This window comes from Elephantulus edwardii, unplaced genomic scaffold (genome assembly GCF_000299155.1).
Source record: "Elephantulus edwardii isolate Elephantulus edwardi_28Jun2011 unplaced genomic scaffold, EleEdw1.0 scaffold00002, whole genome shotgun sequence".
NCBI lineage: Eukaryota > Metazoa > Chordata > Mammalia > Macroscelidea > Macroscelididae > Elephantulus > Elephantulus edwardii.
Window position 1 is genome coordinate 43672996 of NW_006399752.1, and position 22200 is coordinate 43695195.

General features: G+C 41.8%; 1 protein-coding gene and 1 pseudogene across 1 annotated transcript in view; one reads left to right on the top strand and one right to left on the bottom strand.

Moving 5' to 3' along the window:
- CATSPERB (catsper channel auxiliary subunit beta) overlaps positions 1 to 22200 on the top strand; it is a 211865-nt gene that overhangs the window by 181112 nt on the left and 8553 nt on the right. The window contains 4 exon segments of the mRNA XM_006879213.1: positions 1413 to 1523; positions 6656 to 6766; positions 16695 to 16830; positions 21271 to 21371. Coding sequence (XP_006879275.1) covers positions 1413 to 1523; positions 6656 to 6766; positions 16695 to 16830; positions 21271 to 21371 — 459 coding nt within the window.
- LOC102875153 lies at positions 12884 to 13928 on the bottom strand (annotated as a pseudogene).

Sequence of the window (22200 nt, forward strand, 5' to 3'; positions counted from 1 at the left end):
CACACATACCTGGACTTATTCTATACTAATATATTTTACTGATTCCATTTCAGTGTCATGATTTTAACTTTTACCTTGTTAGAATTTGTGACTCCTTTTTAACATCCATTCTACCTTAAGATACAGAAAGCTCTGGTGGCAAAGTCAGTGGGAAGGTGAGCTACTAACCCAAAGGCCATTCCTCTCTGCTGGGTCAAATCCACCAGCTGCTGCCTGTGATTTGCAGCCTCAGAAATCTAACAGGGAGGGTCAGCTATGGTCAGTTCCAATTCATTACATTTTTAAGGTACATTTTTTTTTAAAAAAATGAAATCAGAAAAACTGAGTTTAATAGGTCGGTTGTTGGTGTTGTTGTGTACCATTGAGTCAGAACTAACACTAAAAGCTGTCACTCCAGTGGCTTTTCAGAGGCAGCTGATTACACAGAGGAAGCTGTGTGGCCTTCTGGAAGGCACATAGTTTGAATCCACAAATTATTTTCTTTCTGACATAAAGCAAACAGCCAAACTGGAAAAATTACTTACTACCTGTATCACTAAGGCTTTTTAGTAAAGTTTTATAACTTTATTTCATTGGCTTTATGACAGTTTTTTAGGTACTAATAATATTTTTCCTCTGTTTCCAAGGTCTAAGTTTTATTACAGCAGGTTGAAGTAGTTTTAATTGTAGCAAATGGAGAAGTGAGAGGAGTGTAGCCATGGTGGCCTAGTGGGTAAGGACTTGTGCTGCCAACTCAAAGACAAGCAGTTCAAATCCACTAGCTGCTCTAAGGGAGAAAGATAGTAATTCTCCTCTCATGTGATTAATAGCTTCTGAAAACTCCCCTAGAGGGTCAGTTATGAGCTGGTTCTGACTCAATATCACGGGATAAGAGTAATAACAACTACTTTAATACCAGAAGCTGAAAAGGAAATGCTTACTTTTTATTTTATTTTATTTTATTTTAATGAACATTTACAGAGATTTTGGATTTTCATTCATTCATTGTTGTTCTTTTTCTTTACCCCCCTTCCCCCAGTTCGCTCCTCTCTTTGAAAAGCAAAAGATAAACTTCTTCGTTGGTATACAAGCCCCCTGCCCCCGACCCTGCCCCCAGCACTCCAAATGCAGTCCACTATGCAACCTTAATTCTGGATTCCTGTGATAATCATAATACCCTACCATATATCACTTTTAAACTGTTCTCTCCCTCATCTGATTCAATTCAGTATACATAATCTATCCAGTTTTTCTCAGTCTTACCCCAACCCTGATGTCAGTCACTTTTTACAACTGTGGCACCATACAGTATTTGTCCTTTTGTGACTGAGATATTTTACTTTTAATTCTTTGCTATAAGATCAAATTGTTATTTAAACTGAAGGCAGTACATAATAATGGCTCACCCCCATCCTTTGTTTACTTGTCCGCAGGTCAACTACAGGCCCCCCTCTAAAATGGGAATAGCCATTCCACTCTCAGACAATATCTACCACGCAGACCCCAGCAAACCTAGACCAAGAAACCTATTTCACAAGTCGATGGTAAATCACTTTTCTTTTTCCTACAAAAAAAAGGTAGTAGTACTCTGAATTTAAAAAAAAAAATATCATGCAGTAGAATAATGTATGGACTAATGAACTAATTATATATGAACTTATGAACTATATATATGGACTAATTATATATGGACTAATGAACACGACAGTGTGGTGTTCATGGGGTCACTCTGAGCTGTAGTCAACTTGACAGCATCTAATGGTCGCTGTGGCTTCTGTGCTGCTACTTAGCCCCCTCCCTTCGTACATCAGGGAGCTCTGGTGGCTTAGTGGTAAGGAGTTGCACTGTCAACCCAAAGGCACACGGTTCAAACTCACCTGCTGCTCTGTGGCAGAAAGATGAGCAATCTGCCCCCATGTGATTTATAACTTCTGAAAAACCACTGTGTGGGCCAGCCGGGAGTTTGTTCAACTCGACTGTACACAAAAAAACGTCTTCTATTGCAAGTTCTGGTGGCACTGTGGTAAATCTTTTGGATACTAACCAAAAGATTGAGAGGACCAAACCCATTAGCCACTCTGTGGGGGGAGAGAGGTATAAAGAGGGTTCCCATGAAGAGTAGCCACCCTGGAAACCCCTGGCGGTTGTCCCACACAAAGGAACCACTCATGCAACAGCAGTGCATTTTGTCTGATTTGCTCTTAGCACCACCGCTGCACAGAGCGAGGGAGCCACGAAGTCTACGTGGATTCTGTCCCTTTCCAATCTCTCTGGTTGCCACTGGGATTTCAAATGAGATTGTTGGAGTGAGGCCATCCTTTCTCAAATGACAGGACTCCCTAGACCCAACCCTTGGGGCCAACTTTGTGAAAGGAATGGTGGTCCAAAAGAAGAGGGGTGTGCTTCAACACCCCATCCTTGGCCATCAGCTTGACTCCAGCGCTTTGCTACCTGACATCTAATTTCCAAGGACACATGTCTTCATGGGAGGAGACTGCCCATCTTATTCCTGATGGATTCAAACCATGGCCTTATCAATTAGTAGCCTGATGCACTACATACTGCACCAGGAGGGTTCTTTTGCAGCATGCGCGCGCACGCAAACACACACACACACACACACACACACACACACTTAATATTCTACTGATTGTGCTCATGCTAAACCTATACTTGAACCAGGAAGCAGTAATGAGAACAGAACAGGGAAACACTGCATGGTTCAGGATCCGGGAAGGAGTGCATCAGGGATGCAGCCTGTCTCGACACCTTTATAATCTATTTGCAGGACTGATGATTCAGTAGGAGGAACTTTATGAGGAGGAATGTAGCATCAAGACTGAAGGAAGACTCATCAGCAACCTGCATTATAGAAAATGATGCAACCTTGCTTGCTGAAACTGAAGAGGACATGAGGTATTTGCTGCAGACGGTAAACTATAATTTTGAATGTGGATTGAAATTCAACATCAAGACAACAAAGATTCTCACCCTGGGCCAATTAGCAGCTTCATGATGGACAGAGAAGAGAGTGAGATTGTGGATAACTTCAACTTGCTTGGTTCTACAATCAACACTCTTGGCACCAGCAGTCAGGAAATCAAAAGATGAATTACATTGGCAACATCTGCTGTAAAGGACCTCTCTAGAGTACTGAAGAGCAATGATGTAACTCTAGAGACCAAGGTATGCCTGATCTAGGCCATAGTCTTTGCCATTACTTGCTGTGCATCCTAGAGCTGGACAATAACTCATGATGATAGAAGAAGCATCAATGCTTTGAGTTGTGGTGCTAGAGAAGAGTGTTGAACCATAGACCTCCAGGAGAACTAACAGCTCTGTCCTGGAGAGGGTGAAACTGGGCTGCTCCCTGGAGGCAAGGATTTTTTAAACTCCATCTAACATACTTTGGGCACAGGGCCAGGAGGGACCAGTCTTTGGACAGGGACATCAGGTTCAGAAGGGTAGAGGGACAGTGCTGGAGAGGAAGACCCAGGTTGAGCTGGATCAATTCAGTGACTGGAGAAATGGGATTAGACCTGTCGAAGATGAGGACATTAGCTCAGGATAGCGTAGGTTTCAGAGCTTATGTGCATAGGGACGCTAAGAGTTGCAGGAGACGCAATGGCACATAACAACAAGTTTCTGTCCAGGAAAGAGAGAAGCTTCAGGAGCACCAGGCCTCTTAGGGGCAGAGTGAGCACAGAGGAACCATTTGAGTCAGAATACAAGCTCACTAAGGCAGCACCATGATGGATGGAAAAGGAAGTGAGGTTTTTGCCAGTTACAGCTTGCTCGGATCCACAGTCAACATTCTTGGCACCAGAAATCAGGAAATCAATAGACTAATGCTATTAAGTAAATCTGCTGTCAGAGACCTTTCCAGAGTACTGAGAAGCAGTAATGTCAAACTAGGAACTAAGGTGTGCATGGTCCAGGCCATGGTCTTCACAATTACTTGCTACAGAGAGCTGGACAATGACTAAGGATGACAGAAGAAGAATAGATGTCTCTGAGTTGTGGTGTTAGAGGAGACTCTTGGATATACATGGACCACCAAGAAAACAAATAGGTCTGTCTTGGAGAGAGTGAAACTAAGTTTCTCCTTGGAGGCTAGGATTTTGAAGCTCTGTCTCACATATTTTCGGTATGTGATGAGGAGGGACCAGTCCTTGCAGAAGGACATCATGCTCAGAAGTTTGGAGGGACAGTGCAGGAGAGTAAGACCTGGATGAAACGTATTGATACGGTAACTGGGGCAATCGGGGTAGGTGAGTCGGAGTCAGTGAAACTGTCTGAGGACAGGGCTTCAGAGCTGTTGTTCATAGAATTGCTATGAGTCACAGGCAACTCGATGGTACATAACAACAACATGGGTGAACTTCTCAAGGAAGCTGCATAGACGCCTGAGGAAACTCTCCAGAAAAAAATATACCTCCTTGACCGTAATGCACATACCCTCACTGCCACTGAGTCAGAACCAACTCCAGCTGACTCTCCAGCAGGTTCTGAGAGGCTATAAATCCCACCAGAAGAGATTGTTCATCTTCATCCCTCAGAGCCACTGGTGGGTTTGAAGTGCCTGAGAGATGCCTTCTTTGGACTACACCATCAGAGTTAGTGGAGAGCCACATATGAACGGGCTTTTACATACAGCCATACACACATGCACACGGTGTGAAATTGTCTTTACAAATAAATATCCACCGTCTTGCCATTCCATTCTGAGTACGAATCAGATTTTCACCAGGATTTGTAAGGGGCTCCATGCTCTGGCCTGGAAATGAATGACCCCTGGCCCAATTCCCCTCTGCTCAATCTGCCCTGGCCATGCTGGCTTCCTTCTGTCCTTCCAATATGCCCGGGCATGCTCCCACCTCAGGCCCTCTGTAGGCAAACCGTGCCTCTGATGGATGATCCTCCAGTAGACGGGCTGATGCAGTGACCACAGCAATGGGCTTCAGCCAGCAGGGGTTGTGAGGACCGTGCAGGACCAGGCAGCTTCTCATGCACCATGCACCTGCTCGCTGTGAGTCACCAGTGACTCGATGGCACGTAACAGCAATTCCCTCTCTCTGAAATGTTCTTCTGCCAGGCTTGTCCCTCGTGGCTTACACTGTCACCACCTTCTGCTTTTGCTAAAATGTCACTAACTCAGAAAGACCTTCTCCGATGGCTCTACTTAAAACTGTCACCCCATTTCCACTGGCCCCCACTTCCTTTCCCCTCCTTTGCCCTATTTTTCTCCTTAGCATCTATTACAATTTTTCATTTTTCACTTACTTTATGTCCCTATAATGGGTAAGCTATACAAGAGAGAAGGGTTTTGTCGTTTTATTGCTTTGCTTTTGAACACTTTATTGTGATTCAGAGGAAAGTCTGCAGAACAAATTAGCTTCCTATTTGACGATTTATATACCTTTGCTTCCATGACTCCTCAATGTAGCAGCACTTATCCTTATTCCTCCCTGGATCCCCCATTTCCCTTCGTCCTTTTGTTCCCCTCCCCCTTCCTAACTCCTGAAGTTTGCTTTTTTGAGCAAAGGCTTCCCTTTTGTTCTCATAAATGGATTGTTCTAAGCAATGGATTCCTCCTACATCCTGTGTGTGTTCATTTTATAGACCTGTCTGTGGCTTGGCTGAACGGTGATCCCGAGGAGTGGGCTCTCAGTTCCAGGTTTGAGGGGTATCTAAGGGCCACCATCTCTGGGGTTCCACTGCTCTATTAGACCAGGAAGTTTGGTCTTTTTTTATAATTATAAACTTTGTTCTACATTTCCCACCTAGTCTAGTCAGAAAGGGCAGAGTTTTGGTTTATTGTTGTAACAATTTTTTTTAAATAATTCAAGACTCACAGACAAGTTGTTAAAATAACATAGAGTTACCCTGAATACCTTTCATCTACATAAAAACACGTTAAAAAAAAACCGAACACTCAAACTCATTGACATCAAGTCAAAACCAACCTGTCACTGACACTCCAGTTTATTTCCAGAGGCAATAAATGACGAGGAAGGAAACTGCCCATCTTTCTCCTGCAGAGCAGCTCATGGGCTCAAACCACCTGCCTTTGGGTTGTCAGTGTAACTCCTTTCCCACTGGGCCACCAGAGCTCCCTGCCTTTCGCATTATGAAACCATATGTATATAGTGCATTTTGTCATAAACATATAGTGCAACTGTCAAAGCCAGGAAATTCATATTGATTTGATTCTAGTAACTAAAGTATAGCCTCATTCATATTTTGCCATTCTTAGTCTTTTTTATTTTTCCTTTGCTGGTTGAGAATCTAATATATCATCCCATACTCCAAAAAGTTGTTATGTCTTCTTGGTCATCTCGAATCCATGATAGTTTTTTAGTCCTTTTATGACTTTGACAATTTTGAAGGTTATTTATTTGCCAGTTATTTTGTCATTGAACTTCATTGATAGAAACAATATATCCTTCTCAGCATGTGTTGTAAGGGGTACATGATGGTAAGTCCCATTGCTCTGATGGTCAAGTCCCATTACTCTGACAGTCTTCTTGATACTTGGTTAAAAGGCTGCCTGGTGAGTTTCTCTGCAACTGAGTTACTGTATCTTCCCCTTCCCAAAGAATAAATATTTGACAGAGATAAACTGTGAGAACGATATTCTACTCTTGACTGTCAACTGTATGGATTCCATTTGCAGGAAACTGGTCAATTCAAGCAATGTGCTAATGCTTCCTCTCGGAAGGCGTGTAATTGCATGCCGGATCAGAAGCTTTCACATGCGGAGGCTTTCTCAGATTGCAGAGAAAAAGTAAGTTCGCTTCGAGTTACCAAAAGATATGGCGCTTCCATAATAAAGTAATCCGATGGTCAAATGGGCTTTTTGGTTACATATTAGACATTAATATGTCCTAGAAACAATGTCATATAAGATCATGTTGTTGTTACATGTCATCCAGTTGCCTGTGACTCATGGTGACCCTAGGTAAAATAGCTCTGAACCCTGTCCTGAGCCACTCTCACTGACTCTGACACACCTACCCCTGCTACCCCAGTTACTGTGTCACTCCAACTCATCCGGAGTCTTCCACTCCTGTGCTGACCCTCCACCCTTCCAAGTATGATGTCCTTCTCCAAGGACTGATCCCTCCTGGCCATATGCCCAAAGCATGTAAGATGGAGCTTCAAAATCCTTGCCTCCAAGAAGAAATCTGGTTTCACCCTCTCTAAGACACACCTATTTGTTCTCTTGGCGGTCCATGTTTCAGTGCTCCTCTCCAGCACCACAACTCAAAGGCATTGATTCTTCTCCTGTCATCCTTAGTCATTGTCCAGCTCTCTGATGAATAGAAAGTAATTGTGAAGACCAGGGCCTTGATCAGGTGCACCTTAGTCCCTAGACTGACATCATTGCTCTTCAATACTATGGAGAGATCTTTGACAGCAAACTTCCCCAATGCAATTCATCTTTTAATTTCCTGACTGCTGGTGCCAAGAGGCTTGATTGTGAAGTCAAGCAAAATGTAAAATTGTTAACAACCTCAACCTCCACCTGTCAATTGTCCCAGTGGTGAGAATCTCTGTTTTCTTTATGTTGAGCCTCAATCCATATTGAAGACTGCAGTCCTTGACATTCTGCAGCTTCAAGTCCTCCTCAGTTTCAGAAAGCAAAGTTGTGTCATCTGCATAACATAGATTGTTGACTCAGTCTTCCGCCAATCCTCCTCATAAAGCCCAGCCTCCCAAATGATCTGTTCTACGTACAGATTGAAAAGATACGGAGATATTATGGCATAGAGTTTAAAAAGCTCTAGATTTTAAGTGTTTCCAAAAAGTCAATGAACTTCATCTGGAAAGTGAAATCCTAATAATTGTTGTTAGGTGCTACTGAGTACAACTCATAACAACCCTATGAACAAAAGATCTGAAACCAATCCTTGTCCTGTGCCATCCTCACATTTCCTGACACAAAAGAGCCCATTGCAGCAGTCACCGTGTCAGTCCACCTGGTTGAGGGTCTTCCTCTCCTTTGCCGACCCTCCACCCTTTCCAACATCATGTCCCTTTCCAAAGAATAGCACATCCTAGTAATTATGTCCAAAGTATGTGAAGTGACACCTCATTATTATTGCCTCCGAAGACTCTGGTGCACCCTCTCCAGGACGTATCTGTTCATCCATGGGATGTTCATTGCTCTTCAACACCACAGCTCAAAAGCGTCAAAACTAACCATCTAAGCTTTCAGAGGCAGTAAATCCCACGGGAGAAGATGGCCCATCTCAAGGAGCAACTGGTGGATTCAAACCACATTCCTTTGAGTTGGTAGTGCAGCTCCTTACCATTAAGCCACCAGAGCTGGATAACAGTAATTCATTTTAAAAAGTATTAAGTAGCTAAATGTATCAGGTTCCGGGAGTACAAGAGTCAAATTATTTGCTATCAAAGAGTTATTTTGTAGTGATCATAAATAAAGTGTACTATATTGGGTTCTGTGTCAAATGCTGTTTCATTCTGTTAGCATCAAAGCATCCGTATGTGAAATAGTATGTATTGATGCTTGCAATAACAATATTGAGTGTGCAATTGGTTTCACTTTCAAACCGACTTATTTTCATGGTCCTTGAAACAATACACATAGTGTAAAAACTGCAAATGCTAAATTCTTGGGTAAGGCAGAAACCTATCAAAGAGGGGAAATGCAGTTATTTTTTCCAATAGGAAAATTCTATTTTTCTAATAACAATAGGAAAGTGGTGGTAATACTGCAACCTGTCAAAGGTGGAAAATTTGCAAGACCTAGAAAACAAAGCAGTCTGAAAAATTCCACTTCTCACAAGCACCACTGTAACTATTCCTCAATATATCTCATAGAATTTTGAAGACTATGCATGTTGTTCTTGTTGTTGTTGTTGTCATTGTTGGGCACCCCAGTTCAACTACCAACCATGCAAAGCAAACTATGAACAACAAATCAAAACCGGGCCCTCTCCTGGTCCGTCATCCCTCTCCGTACTATGCTCTCAAGCCCATTATTGCAGTGGCTGTGTCGATCAATCTCACTGATAGTCTGCCTTCCTTTTTCAGACCTTCTGCTTTTCCCAGCACAATGTCTTTTTCTAAGGCCTGGTGTCTCCTGAAAACAAACCCAAAGTATGTGAGACAAAATTTCATCCTCCTTGCCTGTAAGGAGCACCTCAATTGCACTTTCTCCAAAATAGACTTGTTTGTTCTTTTGGCAGTCCATGAGATATTTAGTACTCATCATTAACACTAACATTCAAAGGCATTCTTCTTAGGTCTTCCTTATTCACTGTCTGACTTTCACATGGAAGTATAAAATATAGCAATGACATTAGAGATAGATCAGTAAACCCTAACATATCTTCAGTCAGACACACTCTACTCTTTAAACTGATAGATGAAGTCTTTGATCTTCTTCAGAACATCCTGAGTCTAACAATCAAGGTTGTGTCATATGCATGATATAGATTGTTGATGAGTCTTCTCCCAATCTTTATGCTACATTCTGTTCATTTAATTGAGCTTCTCAAATTATTTGCTCAGCATATATGTTGAGCACGTATGGAGAAAGGTGATGCATAATTTTTCTGATTTTAAACCATGCAGTATCCCATGTGCTGTTCAGAAAAATGGCTTCTTGGTCTATGTACAGGTTTCACATGAGTAAAATTAACTGTTCTGGAATTCCCATTTTCTCAATATTTTCCATAATTCGTTATGATCTATGTGGTCAGATGCCTTCCTGTGGTCAATAAAATACAAGTAAGCATCTTTCTATTATTCTCTGCTTTCAGCCAGGATCCATCTGACATCAGTAACGAGCTCCTTTATTCTGCATTCTCTTCTGAACCCAGCTTGAATTTCTGACAGTGCACAGTTGACGTATTGTTCCAGCCATTTTTTAATAATCTTCAGCAAGATTTTAGCAACTTTGATATTAGCAACTTTGTTCCATATTTTAATTGGAGCAAATATGGATCTGTCCCAGTCATTTGGCCAAGAAGTTGTCTTCCCTATTTCTTGGTAGACACTAGTAAGCAGGTCCAGGCTTCCTCTGATTGCTGAAACATCTCGATCAGTTTTCCATCAATATCTGGGGCCTATTTTTTGCCTTTAGTGCAGCTTAGAATTCTTCCTTCAGAACCTCTTGTTCTTGATCACATGCTGCTCCCAAAAATGGTTTGGCATTGACCAATTCTTTTTGGCATAGTGACTATCTGTATTCCTTCCATCTTTTGAAGCTTCCTGAATCATTGAATATTTCCTTCACAGAATCCTTCAATATTACAACTCAAGGCTTACATTCGTTCTGCTATCCTTTCTGCTTGAAAAATGCTAACTGTATTCTTCCCTTTTGGTTTTCTAACTTTAGGTTTGCACAGTTTGTTATAATAATTTGCTTTGTCTTCTTGAGCTGTCCTTTGAAATCTTCTGTCCAGCTCTGTGATGTCATTATTATTCTCCTTCATTTTCCTGTTCTACATTCAAAAGGAAGTTTCAAAGTCTCTCCAGGCATCCATTTTGGTCTTTTCTTCTTTCCTGTCTTTGTTTTTGTTTTTTTTAATTTTTTTAAATTTTTAAATGTTTTTTAATTTTTTTTTTTTAATTTTTCTTTTTTTATTACTTTTTTTATTTTTTTTAAATGTGTGTACTGTCAAATCAGATCTGACTGATACAGGAGGAGATTGTCCCTCCTTCAGCAGAGCATGTGGTGGATTCTTTCCTGTCTTTGTAATGACTTTTTATTTCCTTCATAGATGGTGCTCCTGATGTCATTCTGTAAGTCATCGGATCTTCAGTCGTCCATGTTAATGCTAACCTCTTGTTATTGACTGCGGTCAAGTCAAGCACAACTCATAGTGACCCTATAAGCAAAAGACCTGAAGCCTTTCTATAACTATAGTCATTTCTCAAAGTTCATAGAGTTTCCAGAGGCATGTTGTTTAGAAAGTGGATGCCACTCCTACTTCCAAATCCTATTCTTGAATTTTTTTTTATTTCAGGTGGGAAAACTGAAGGTTATGTTTTGGTTTTTATAAACTTGTTTTAACTTTACCCATTCAATTTTAATTTGTTATGTTGTTGTTAAGTGCCATTGAGTCATTGACGACTCATAACAACCCTATGAATGAAAGACCTGAACACATGTATAACCTTCATTGCTTCTCATTGGAAGTTCATAGAATTTCCAAAGGTAAGCTATTTCGGAAGATGGATGCCACTCCTGCCTGTTTGAATCTGGGAGCGCCACCAAATACTATCCACCATGGGTAACCATTATTGCATTTGACACATCAGTGTCACAGTGTTTAGCATCACAACAATTCTGAGTTACCTCTGTACAACAAATTGACAGACCAGTGATATACCACTTAGAAGAATTTTTGACAAAAACAACTAAAAACAGGCCTGAGGGCCACAGACCCAATGGCCACAATGCCTTTTTAAACGTGAGGCCAAATCCAATCAGCTCACACCCAATTGTGAGCAAACATTTTACAGCCAAGCCTCAACAAAAACCAGAAAACACACCTTTGTAGAATCCAGATTTTCCACACACAATTGCTGACCTGTTCCACAGTCAACCTTTTGCCTTGTTTTGACTGATATTCAACTTCCCCACCATCTCTTTCTACAGATATAGTCAATCTATTTCCTCAACATTCCATCAGATGAGAGCCATTTATGTAGCCATAATTTATGGGGGGTGGGGGGGTGTTAAGTATTTGCAATGAGTAAATCATTAATGGTAAAACATTTTTTTCTATTATTTTATGTGTGTATAACCATCAAACTGGATCCACCTGGTACAGAAGGAGATTGTCCCTCCTTCTCCAGCAGAGCATCTGGTGGATTTGTATGATACAAAATTATATCATGCAATCTCCAGTCTCCTAACTAACAAAAAAGCTATATTTTTCAAGTACCAGTCCTTCTTTGTTTGCAATTTTGCATTCCAGTCACCAATTACTATTAATGCATCTTGACTGCATGTTTTATCTACTTCAGACTGCAAAAGTCAATCGGAAACCTTGCTTTCTTTATCTTTGTTTTAACAATTGGTGCAAAAATTTGAATAATAGTTGTATTAACAAATATTTCTTATATGGATAGTATCCTATCAAGCATTATACTTCAAGATAGTTCTTGAAATGGTTTTTTGATAGAGTGTTTCACCATTCCTCTTCAACTGGTCATTTCTGACATAGTAGGTCATGTGATTGTCTGATTCAAAATGGCCAGTACCAGTCCATCTCAGCTCACTGATGCCTAAGACGTGGATCTTATGTGTTCCGTTTCAATTTTTTATTCAACTTCCAATACTTCATACATTCCACATTCCCATTATAAATGGATGTTTGTAGCTGGTTTTTCCCCCTTCATTTTCAGTCTTACACATTAGCAAATTAAAGCCCTTCACCAGGTGACGTTTCCACATCATTAAAGTAGACTCTGAGGAGGGAATTCTGGTGGCTTAGTGGTAAGGAATTGTTCTGCCAACCCAAAGCACGTGGTTTGAATACAATAACTGCTCATCAGGAGAAAGATTAGCAGTCACCTCCCATGCTATTTACTGCCTCTGAAGACCTCCTCTCCAGTAGGTCCGCTAAGAGTTGGTTCTGATTCAACAGTACCTAACAACTTCTCTTAAAGAGGCAGCTCGCTCTTACCCATCCCATTTTTTTTTTCAGTTAAAGAACCTCTATTAAGGGGCAAGAGGTGGGGAAAGGTGAGGGGGCAGTTGTAGAACCCAGCCCCACCAGGGGGAACAGGCCCCCCTCCCTACCCCCTGTCCCTCCCCCCAGTGCCCTTCACTGCACCATGGGGGGAACTTTGTGCAAACACTGCCCTGGGGTAGGGCTGTAGGGTGGACATGAAATGTCAGCAGCTGGGGCAGGCAGCGGTGCTACTGGGTGCTGGGGGGCTTGTACGGTTCTAGGAGGAGGGCGGAGAAAGTGTTGACCTTGTCTGCCCCCTGCACTTCATGGGGCAACAATGGCAGTTTCACGATGTGGAAATCTTCATAGAGGTCTTCCATCTGGTCCAGGTACTTGGCCTGGATCTTGTGGCGAGCCTCACACATCTTGCATGGCTTCTCAGGGTCGGGAAAGACAAGCTGGTTGACGATGATATTGTGTGTGTCGATCTTGCACTTGGCTAGCTCCTGAATCAGCCGCTCCGCCTCCTACAGGACCAGAAACCCTGTCATGCACTCGCAGATGAAGGTGGTCTGCTCGGGATCCTTGAACTGCTCGCTGACGGATCGGATGACGGGCACTGTCTCCTCCAGCTTGGAGCCGAGCTGGTCTGCGTTCACGTCACCCAGGCCCAGCATGTTGCACATCTGCGAGATGACGGGGCTGATCTGGTTCTTGATCCGCATGAGGCGGCCCAGGCCTCTCTCAACGATGGTGGGGAAGTTGAGCAGCCTCAGCGTGTGGCCCGTGGGTGCCGTGTCAAACACCACCACTGAGAAGTTCATGCCCTTCACCAGCCTCATGACCTCCGCGTAGCTCACGGCCTCGTCGATGCCCGGGAAGGCGCTCATGGCCTCCTGCATCATTTTCTTGCCCATGCTCAGCATGTTATCCTCCTCAAAGAACTCGTCGGGCAGCTCTGCCACGCCAAGGCTGGGGTCAATTTCCATGGCGAAGAGGTTGTCATAGCCTTTGACCTTGGTAGGCACCTTAGAGAACTTCTGGTCAAAAGCATCTGAGATGTTGTGGGCTGGGTCTGTGGAGATGATCAGAATACTTTCCCGGCCCTTGGACAGCTGGACTGCCAGGCTGCAGCTGCAGGCTATCTTACCCACGCCACCCTTGCCCCCGACGAAGATCCACCTGAGGCTGCTGCTCGATGAGGTTGCTGAGCGTGGGTTCCAGCGGTTCCACATCGGGTGCATCCTCGAACTCGTCTGCCTCAACCCCCCACCCAGCCACCCCTGCCGCCATCTTACCCTTCCCATTTTTAACTGTCTTCTAACCTGAGAGCATATACATGTTGTCGTTGATTGCTGTTGAGTACGACTCACAGCGACTCTATGAACGAAAGACCTAATGTCTTTCCATTATTGTTGTTGTTTCTCCAAGTTCATAGAGTTTCCATAGGCATGTGGATGCCACTCCTACACCCAGGAGCTCCACCAAACACTTTCCACATTGGAATCATTATGGTATTTGATACCCCAATGGCACAAGATTCCAGCACCACAGCAAACTTAGATTATCTCAGTATATAAAATTGACGAAGAATGATGTACAAAATAGAAGAATGTTCCTCCAAATATGACAACACTAGTCCCACTTAGCAGTGGTTAAGTGTCATCAAGTCGAATACAACTCATAGTGACCCTATGAACAAAAGACCTAAACTCTGTTCTCTAATAAACATCATTTCTGTATGATTATAGAGTTTATTATAATAAGTTTTATATAACTTTAGAGCTATATTCCTCCAAAATTACTTACTAACATGTCAGGCAGAGTTATCACTCAGTAAATTATGATCCTTTTTCTACACAGTGCATGTTGAATTATTAACCAAAAGAACAGTGGTTCAAATCCTCAGATGCTCTGAGAAAGATAGACAGCCTTCTCTGATTAAGATTTGTTACTGTTGTGAGATGTCATCAAGTCAACTCTGACTTATAGTGACCCAATGTACAGATTGAAATCCTACCAAGTCTCATAATCTGTGCTACACTTTGTCAATTTGACTTGTTAAGGGTCTTCCTCTTCTCCACTACAACCTCAGAAACCAGATAGAGGGTCACTATGAATCAAGATCGGCTAGACCACAAAGGATTTTTGGGTACATTGTACTCTACGCCTTCTTCATGATTTGTCTTATTTAATTCTAAGCACAGTAAGGCTTAGTGATTTACCAAGGACTAACAATGACTATGAAATCACTGACAACTTCAATCCATTCTCCATCTATCATGATACTGTCTGTTGGCCCTGTGGTGAAGACCTCTGTTTTCTTGATCTTGAGATTTCATTAATACTGAAGGCTGTACTTCTTGATCTTCTGCAGCAAATTTCAAGTTCTACTCACTTAGAGCAATCCAAGTTGTGTCATCTGCATAATGCAAGCTGTTGATGTGTCCTCCCCCGATGCTGATGCCACATTACTCTTCATGGAGTCATCAATGATTTTGTCTTGCTTGTGTCAACAGTCAACACCTTGGGGATCAGCAGTCAAGGTATCAGGAGTCATATTGCATTGGGCAAGTCTGCTGTCAGGAACCTCTCCAAAATATTAAAGAGTAATTACATCTGTTTGAGGTTTAAGGTATGCCTGATTCAAACCATGGTCTTTTCAATCATTTGCTATGCATCTGAGAGATGGACAATGACTAAGGATGTCAGAAGAAGAATTGATGCCTTTGAGTTATGGTGTTGGAGAAGAGCACTGATTACTCCATGGACTGCAAAAAGAACAAACAGATATGTCTTGGAGAAAGTGCAACCAGAGTGCTCCTTGGAGGCAAAGATGATGAAGCGTCATCTTGTATTTTGGACATACTGTCAAGTCAGAACTGACTCACTGTTGACTCTCCAGTGGGTTTTCAGAGCCAATAAATTGCATGGGAGGAGATTGTCGAACTTTCTCCCACAGAGCAGCTGATGCCTCCAGCTTGGCAGCACAGCTCTTTACCACTGGGCCACCAGGGTTCCCTTGAACATGTTGCTAGGAGAGGCTTTTCCTTGGAAAGGGACAACATGCTTAGAAAAATGGAGGGTCAGCAAAAGAAAGAAAGACCCCCAATGAGATGAACTGACACAGTAACTGCAGCAATGGGCTCAGGTGTATCAGAGAATAGAAGAACGGCACAGGATAGGACATGGTACAGGTCTGTTGTTTATAGAGTCGCTATGAATAATCCTCAACTCAACAGCATCTAACAACAACAATAATGTTATTAATTAATATGAGAGCTCTGACGGCTTAGTGGTAAGGAGCTGGCTGCCAAACAAAGGCACATAGTTTGAATCCACCAGTTGTTCCATGGAGAATGGGCAATCTCCCGCCATGCAATTAAGCAGCCTTTGAGGGTTTGCTATGTGTTGGTTCCAACTCTATCACCATCACAACATCAGTATGCTACTAATGTAGTAGAACTGGATTTAAACTCTGACTCTAGAGATTGAGTTGAAAGAGCATTGCTGGAACATTGTGACCAGCAGGTAGAGAGATGACAGAAGGAGATGAGCAGGGCCCAATTCATTCAGGACCTCATGTAACATGGAGTTTATTACACACACAAACGTTTCATTCCCTCGCAGCAAGTTCTTGTGCTCAATGCCAATAGTAAGCACAGGTTTGTTGCTACAATTTGTCGATAGAACCCAGAAAGCTATGCACAGTCTACCTCAATTTTGTTGTAATAAAGACTCATTCCGGGGAGCTCTGGTGGCCTAGTGGCAAGGAGCTGCAACTACAATCCCAGAGGCGCACAGTTCGAATCCACCAGATGCTCTGCCGGGGAAGGAGGGACAATCTCCTCCTGTACCAGTCAGATCTGATTTAATGGGGGAAAACAAAGACTCATTTCCCCACCAACTGCATGCCTTGAAAGGGCATAAATCCTAAGAGTTCTACTTCATTTTAAATATTCAGATTGTTAGGGATATATCTAGTCAACTCTTTACCAGGAAATAGAACTGGTACTAAAGATTCCAGCTTGGCATTCATTCTTGGAATTTGTATTTCAGGTTCCTCGTTTTGCATTTCCAGTTAAAAATTATCCAGTATCTTTGGAAATTATCACCAGAGAAGGACATATGCCGGTGCATCCTCCATATCTGGTTACTGTGACTGAAGTGAATGACAGGGATAATTGGTACCTGAGTAAGTTTTGCTCTCCTGCCTCTTTCATCTTTTATTCAAGTGATGTTGCTAGTTACCTCTGTCAGTACTTTACAAAGCCTGTTTATGTATTTCACAGCCAGGAGCACTTGGGAAAAGAATTGGAGTCAGTTAATGGGTTGCTGTTTTCTTTACTTCTGCTCTCTACCATTGATTTCATCATTCTTACCAGCCAGCAACTTGGATTCTGTAGCTAAAGAGCCTTTTTTTAAAAGTATTTGAAATACAAAAAAAGAAAAAGAAATTGAAAGCTGTTTTGTAGATAAATAGGAACAAGTAACTGGATTTATGCTATATGTTGGGCTAGTCTTTTTCTCTGCTCAAAGTTACAGAGGAATTTGTAAAATATGAAGGGATTAGCAGCTATTATCTAGGTTCTATCCTTTATTAATAGGGAATTAGATAGATTGAGATTGAGATAAGCAGGATCTGTCTTCTGTGTCTCAAACTCTTTAACATATTTGAAGAAATAAGAAGAAACTTTTCTTTATTGAGATTTTGGTGAAAGATCATAGAGAACTTGGATTTCCATTCATTCATTGTTGCACATTTTCCGCCCTGTCCACTCCTCCACCCCCTACCCCAGATTGCTTTTCTCTTTGAGAATAAAAAAAAAAAATTCATTGTTATGCAATTCCCCCCTCCCCGGCCCACTTTACCATGTAGCTCTTATTCTGGACTCTTGCCATGCAAATAATACCTAATCATATATCCATTTTAAACAGTTCTCTCCCTCATCTGTTTCAAAGTAGTGTACATTATTTATCCCTCTTTTCTTAGTTCCCCCCAAACCTGGTGTCAGTCCTGTTTTATAACAGTGGCATTGTGCAGTATTTGTCTTTTTGTAATTGAGATATTTCACTCAGCATAATGTCCTCCAGGGTCACCCATTTTTTACAATATTTCATGAGTACCTTGTTTTTCAATGCTGCATAGTATTCCATTGTTTGAATATACCACCAGGCAGAAACATTTTTAAATAAGAAAGAGAAAATGTATTGTTAATTTCATTTTACTGCTAATATACAACTTTTTCCTCACACACTGTGTTTCCTCATATATAAATACTGTTGTTATGTGCCATTGGGTCAACTACAACTCATGGCGACAATGGCTCCAAACCTTGCCCCGTCCTGAGCCAACCTCTCTGTCTCTGACACACATTGACTCCATTGCCACCACAGTCACTGTTTCAATCCATTGCATCAAGGGTCTTCCTCTCCTGCACTGACACTGTACCCTTCCAAGCTGATATCCTTATCCAAGGACTAGAGCCTCTTGTCCTAAGTGTGTGAGGTGGAGTTTCATCAGCCTTGCCTCCAAGGAGTAACCTGGTTTCACCTTCTTCAGACAGACTTATTTATTCTCTTGGACGTCCATGGTAAGTTCAGTACTCTTCTTAGCACCACAACACCACAACCCAAAAGCATTGATTCTTCATCTATCATCCTTAGTCACTGTCTAGCTCTTTAATGTACAGCAAGTAATTGTGAAGATGTGGTCATCTTAGTCTCTAGACTAACATCATTGCTCTTCAGTACTCTGGAGAGGTCCCTAACAGCAGACTTTTCCCAATACAATTAATCTTTTGATTTCCTAGCTGCTGGTACCAAGAGTGTTGATTGTGGAGGCAAGCAAGATCCATTATCATTATCCAAAAATCCAATTAATACCAAAGACAAGTAAGTTCCTGCTTAAAATGATCCACTATCAACTGGAACAGCACATCAGCAGAGAACTTCCAGATGTGCAGGCTGGGTTTAGAAGAGGATGTGGTACCAGAGCTATTACAGCCAATGTTAGATGGATCATAGCTGAAAGCAGGGAGAGTACCAGAGAAATGTCTATCTGTGTTTCATTGACTATGCAAAGGTATTGAACTGTGTTAATCACAACAAAATGTGGCTAATTCTGAGAAGAATGAGACTCCCACAACACTTGATTGTGCTTATGTGAAACCTATACTTGGACGAGGAGGCAGTCATCTGAACAGAGCAAGGAAACACTGTATGGTTCAAAATCAGGAAAGGTGTAGGTCAGAACTGCATCCTAGCTCCATACCTTTTCAATCTATATGCAGAATAGATCATCTGGGAGACTGGGCTGTCTGAGGAGGAATGTGGCATCAGGATTAGAGGAAGATTTATCAACAACTTGTGTTAAGCAGATGACACAACCTTGCTTCCCAAAAGTGAAGAGAACGCAAGGCATTTACTGCAGAAGGTCAAGGACTGCACCCTTCAACATGTATTGAAGCTCCACATCAAGAAAACAAAGATTCTTGAAGGGAGCTCTGGTGACCTAGTGGTAAGAAACTGTGCTTCAATCCTGAAGGCATGTGGTTCAAATCTACCAGATTCTCCGCTGGAGAAGGAGGGGCAGTCTCCCCCTATACTAGTTGGATCTGACTCAATGGTACACACAAGAGAAAAAAAGAAACAAAGATCATCATCACAGGGAAAATAGGCAGCATCATGATATATGGAGAAGAGACTGAAATTGTTAACAGCTTCAGCTTGTTTGGCTCCACAATCATCTTATTTTATAGCTTAAGTATATATACTTGTTCACGGTCTGCTTACATCAGTACAGCCCCAGTCAGCCAGATTGCTGAACTACGGAGCCTTGTAGGTCACTGATGCTGAAAGCGATGCCCCTGTTTCGGATGTCAATAGAGTCATCCAGAGTGAACGGGTTTCTGCAGAACTCCCAGATTAAGACAGATTAAGAAGCAAGATTGGCCATCCACTTCTGAAATAACAGGCCTTTGGAAAACCTATAAGCAATAGAGAAATGCAGGTAGCTATAGTACTAGTGGTAAAGCCCAGATGGGAAGTCACTCAGAAATGAGGAGAGACAATGCATCAGTAAATCACTGTCATTTTGTTCTTACTAATTTTCGTGAAGTTTACAGAGACTTAAGGTTTCCAGTCATTCATTGTTGCACTTTTCTCCCTACCCACCCTCCCCCTCCCAATTCACTCTTCTCCTTGAAAAGAAAAAAAAAAAAAACACTGTTTCATTGTTATGCAATCTCTCCCCCCAAGTCCACTCCACTATACAGCCTTCACTCTGGACTTCTGCAATGACAAGAATACCCATTCAAATATACCCTTTTAAACAGTTCTCTTCCTCATCTGTTTCAATGCAATATACATCATTCCTCCCGTCTTTTTCTGTCTTCCCTCAATCCTGATGTCGATCCCATTTTACAACAGTGGCCCTATGCAACATTTGTCCTTTTGTGACTGAGATATTTCACTCAGCATAATGTCCTCCAGGGTCATCCATCTTGCAAAATATTTCATGAGGTCCTTGTTTTTCATTGCTGCATAGTATTCCATTGTGTGAATATACCAGAGCTTTTCTATCCATTTGTTGATGGGCACTTGGATTGTTTCCAGCTCTTTGCTGTTGTAAACAAAGCTGCAATAAACATGGGTGTGCATTATATCACTGTCATTTTTTAACTACTCAGATAGGTCTTGAGAAAAGAGTGCTCCTTGGAAGCCAGGATAACTAAGCGTCGTCTCATATACTTTGAACTTGTTGTTAGAAGAGGCTATTCCCTAGAAAGGGACGTCATGCTTGGGAATGTAGAGGGTTAGTGAAAGAGAGGAAGACTCTCAATGAGATGGATTGACACAGTGAGTGCAGCAACGGGCTCACGTGTGTCAGAGAGGGTGAGAATGGCACAGGATAGGACAGGGTTCAGATCTGTTCTTCTTAGGGTCACTATGAGTCGAACTTGACTCAACAGCCCTTAAAAACAACAACCAGCTTCATCTCTGGTTTGATAAGAAAGGGAGGCATAACTGATCACATATTTTGCAAAAGAATTGAGTAATCAACTATGAAACTTCTCTGTAACTTTACTAAAAATGGTTTACCAACCACTAAAAGAGTCTTGAGAGAGCTTGGTAGCCTAGTGGTAAAGTGTTATACTGCTAACCCAAAGGTAGATGGTTCAAGTCCACCAGCTTCTCTGTGGGAGAAAGATGGGTAATCTCCTCCCATGTGACTTACAGCCTCTGAAAGCTTGCTAAAGGGTCAGCTGTGAGCTGGTCCCAACTCAATGGCACATAACAGTAACATCAAAAAATCTTGAGATAATCAAACTGTCAAAGGCACAAAGTATGTCCTGGGGGTAATATGAGACCGGAAAGGACAGGACACCTATAGTAAGGCGACCAGAAATCTCAGCCTTCTTTAGGATACACTTGGGGAGAGTGCTGGATGTGGGTCCTAATTTAATAGGTAGGTCTCTTAGTCAGTCAAGCAGAAATAAAGATAATGTAATCACATTATGGAGTGGAGTCTTTGATTATGTTAGTGTATATATGGTACTGTATGTAGCAAAGCATTTACAGATAATGAGAAAAGAACATGTGCGTGTCTAAAATGTATTTCATGTATTTTTAGGACAACTATCACCAAGAAATGTAGAAAAACTGAAACTTCATTTAAACAAGCAACTTAATGTCCCAGTATATAACCCTGAAGGGCTCAACTTAACCATAGAGGTAAGTTTGCAGAGTTTTGGGGTGGGTGTTATTCTTTTTTGTTTTCAGTTTTGAGGTGAGGTCTAAACTAAGGTTATAAATAAGTGCTCAGCTGCTAAACAAGATGTTGCAGGTTCAAACCCACCCATTTACTCTGTTGGAGAAAGACATGGATGAAAGTCTACCATAAAGATCACAGCCACCACTGTACTGGAGTAAATGAAAGAAAGAACTCTCTAAAATAATACAGGATGAGGCATTATAGAGATGACAACAAAATAAGAGATATAACAATTGCAAAGAGGACTGGGAGGGAGGGGGAAGTTAGGTAACTGCAACAATGAATGAATAGTTTAAAACAGTTACTGGGGTACAGGATATGAATAGACCTTTCACCAAAGAAGACATTCAGATGACAAACACACACATGAATAAATGTTCTAAATATCTAGCTATCAGAGAAATGCAAATCAAAACAACTATGAGATCATCTCAACCCAGCGTCAATAGCAAAATTCAACAGGACAGTGAACAGTGAATGCTAGTGAAGTTGTGGAGAGATTGAAACTCTTATTCATTTGTAACAGAAATGTAAAATGATACAGCCACTATGGTACAGAGTGCTGGTGCTTTCTCAAAAAGTTGGAAATAGAAATACCGCTTGATGCAGCAATTCCGCTACTTGAGAATATACGCTAAAGAAACCAAAACTGCCATCCAAACAGATGTATGAGCATCCATGTTTATTGCTGCATTATTTGTTGTTGTTGTTATGTGCCGTCGAGTCATTTGCGACTCATAACGAACCTATGTACAACAGCCCTAAACCATGCTCTATCCTGTGCCAATC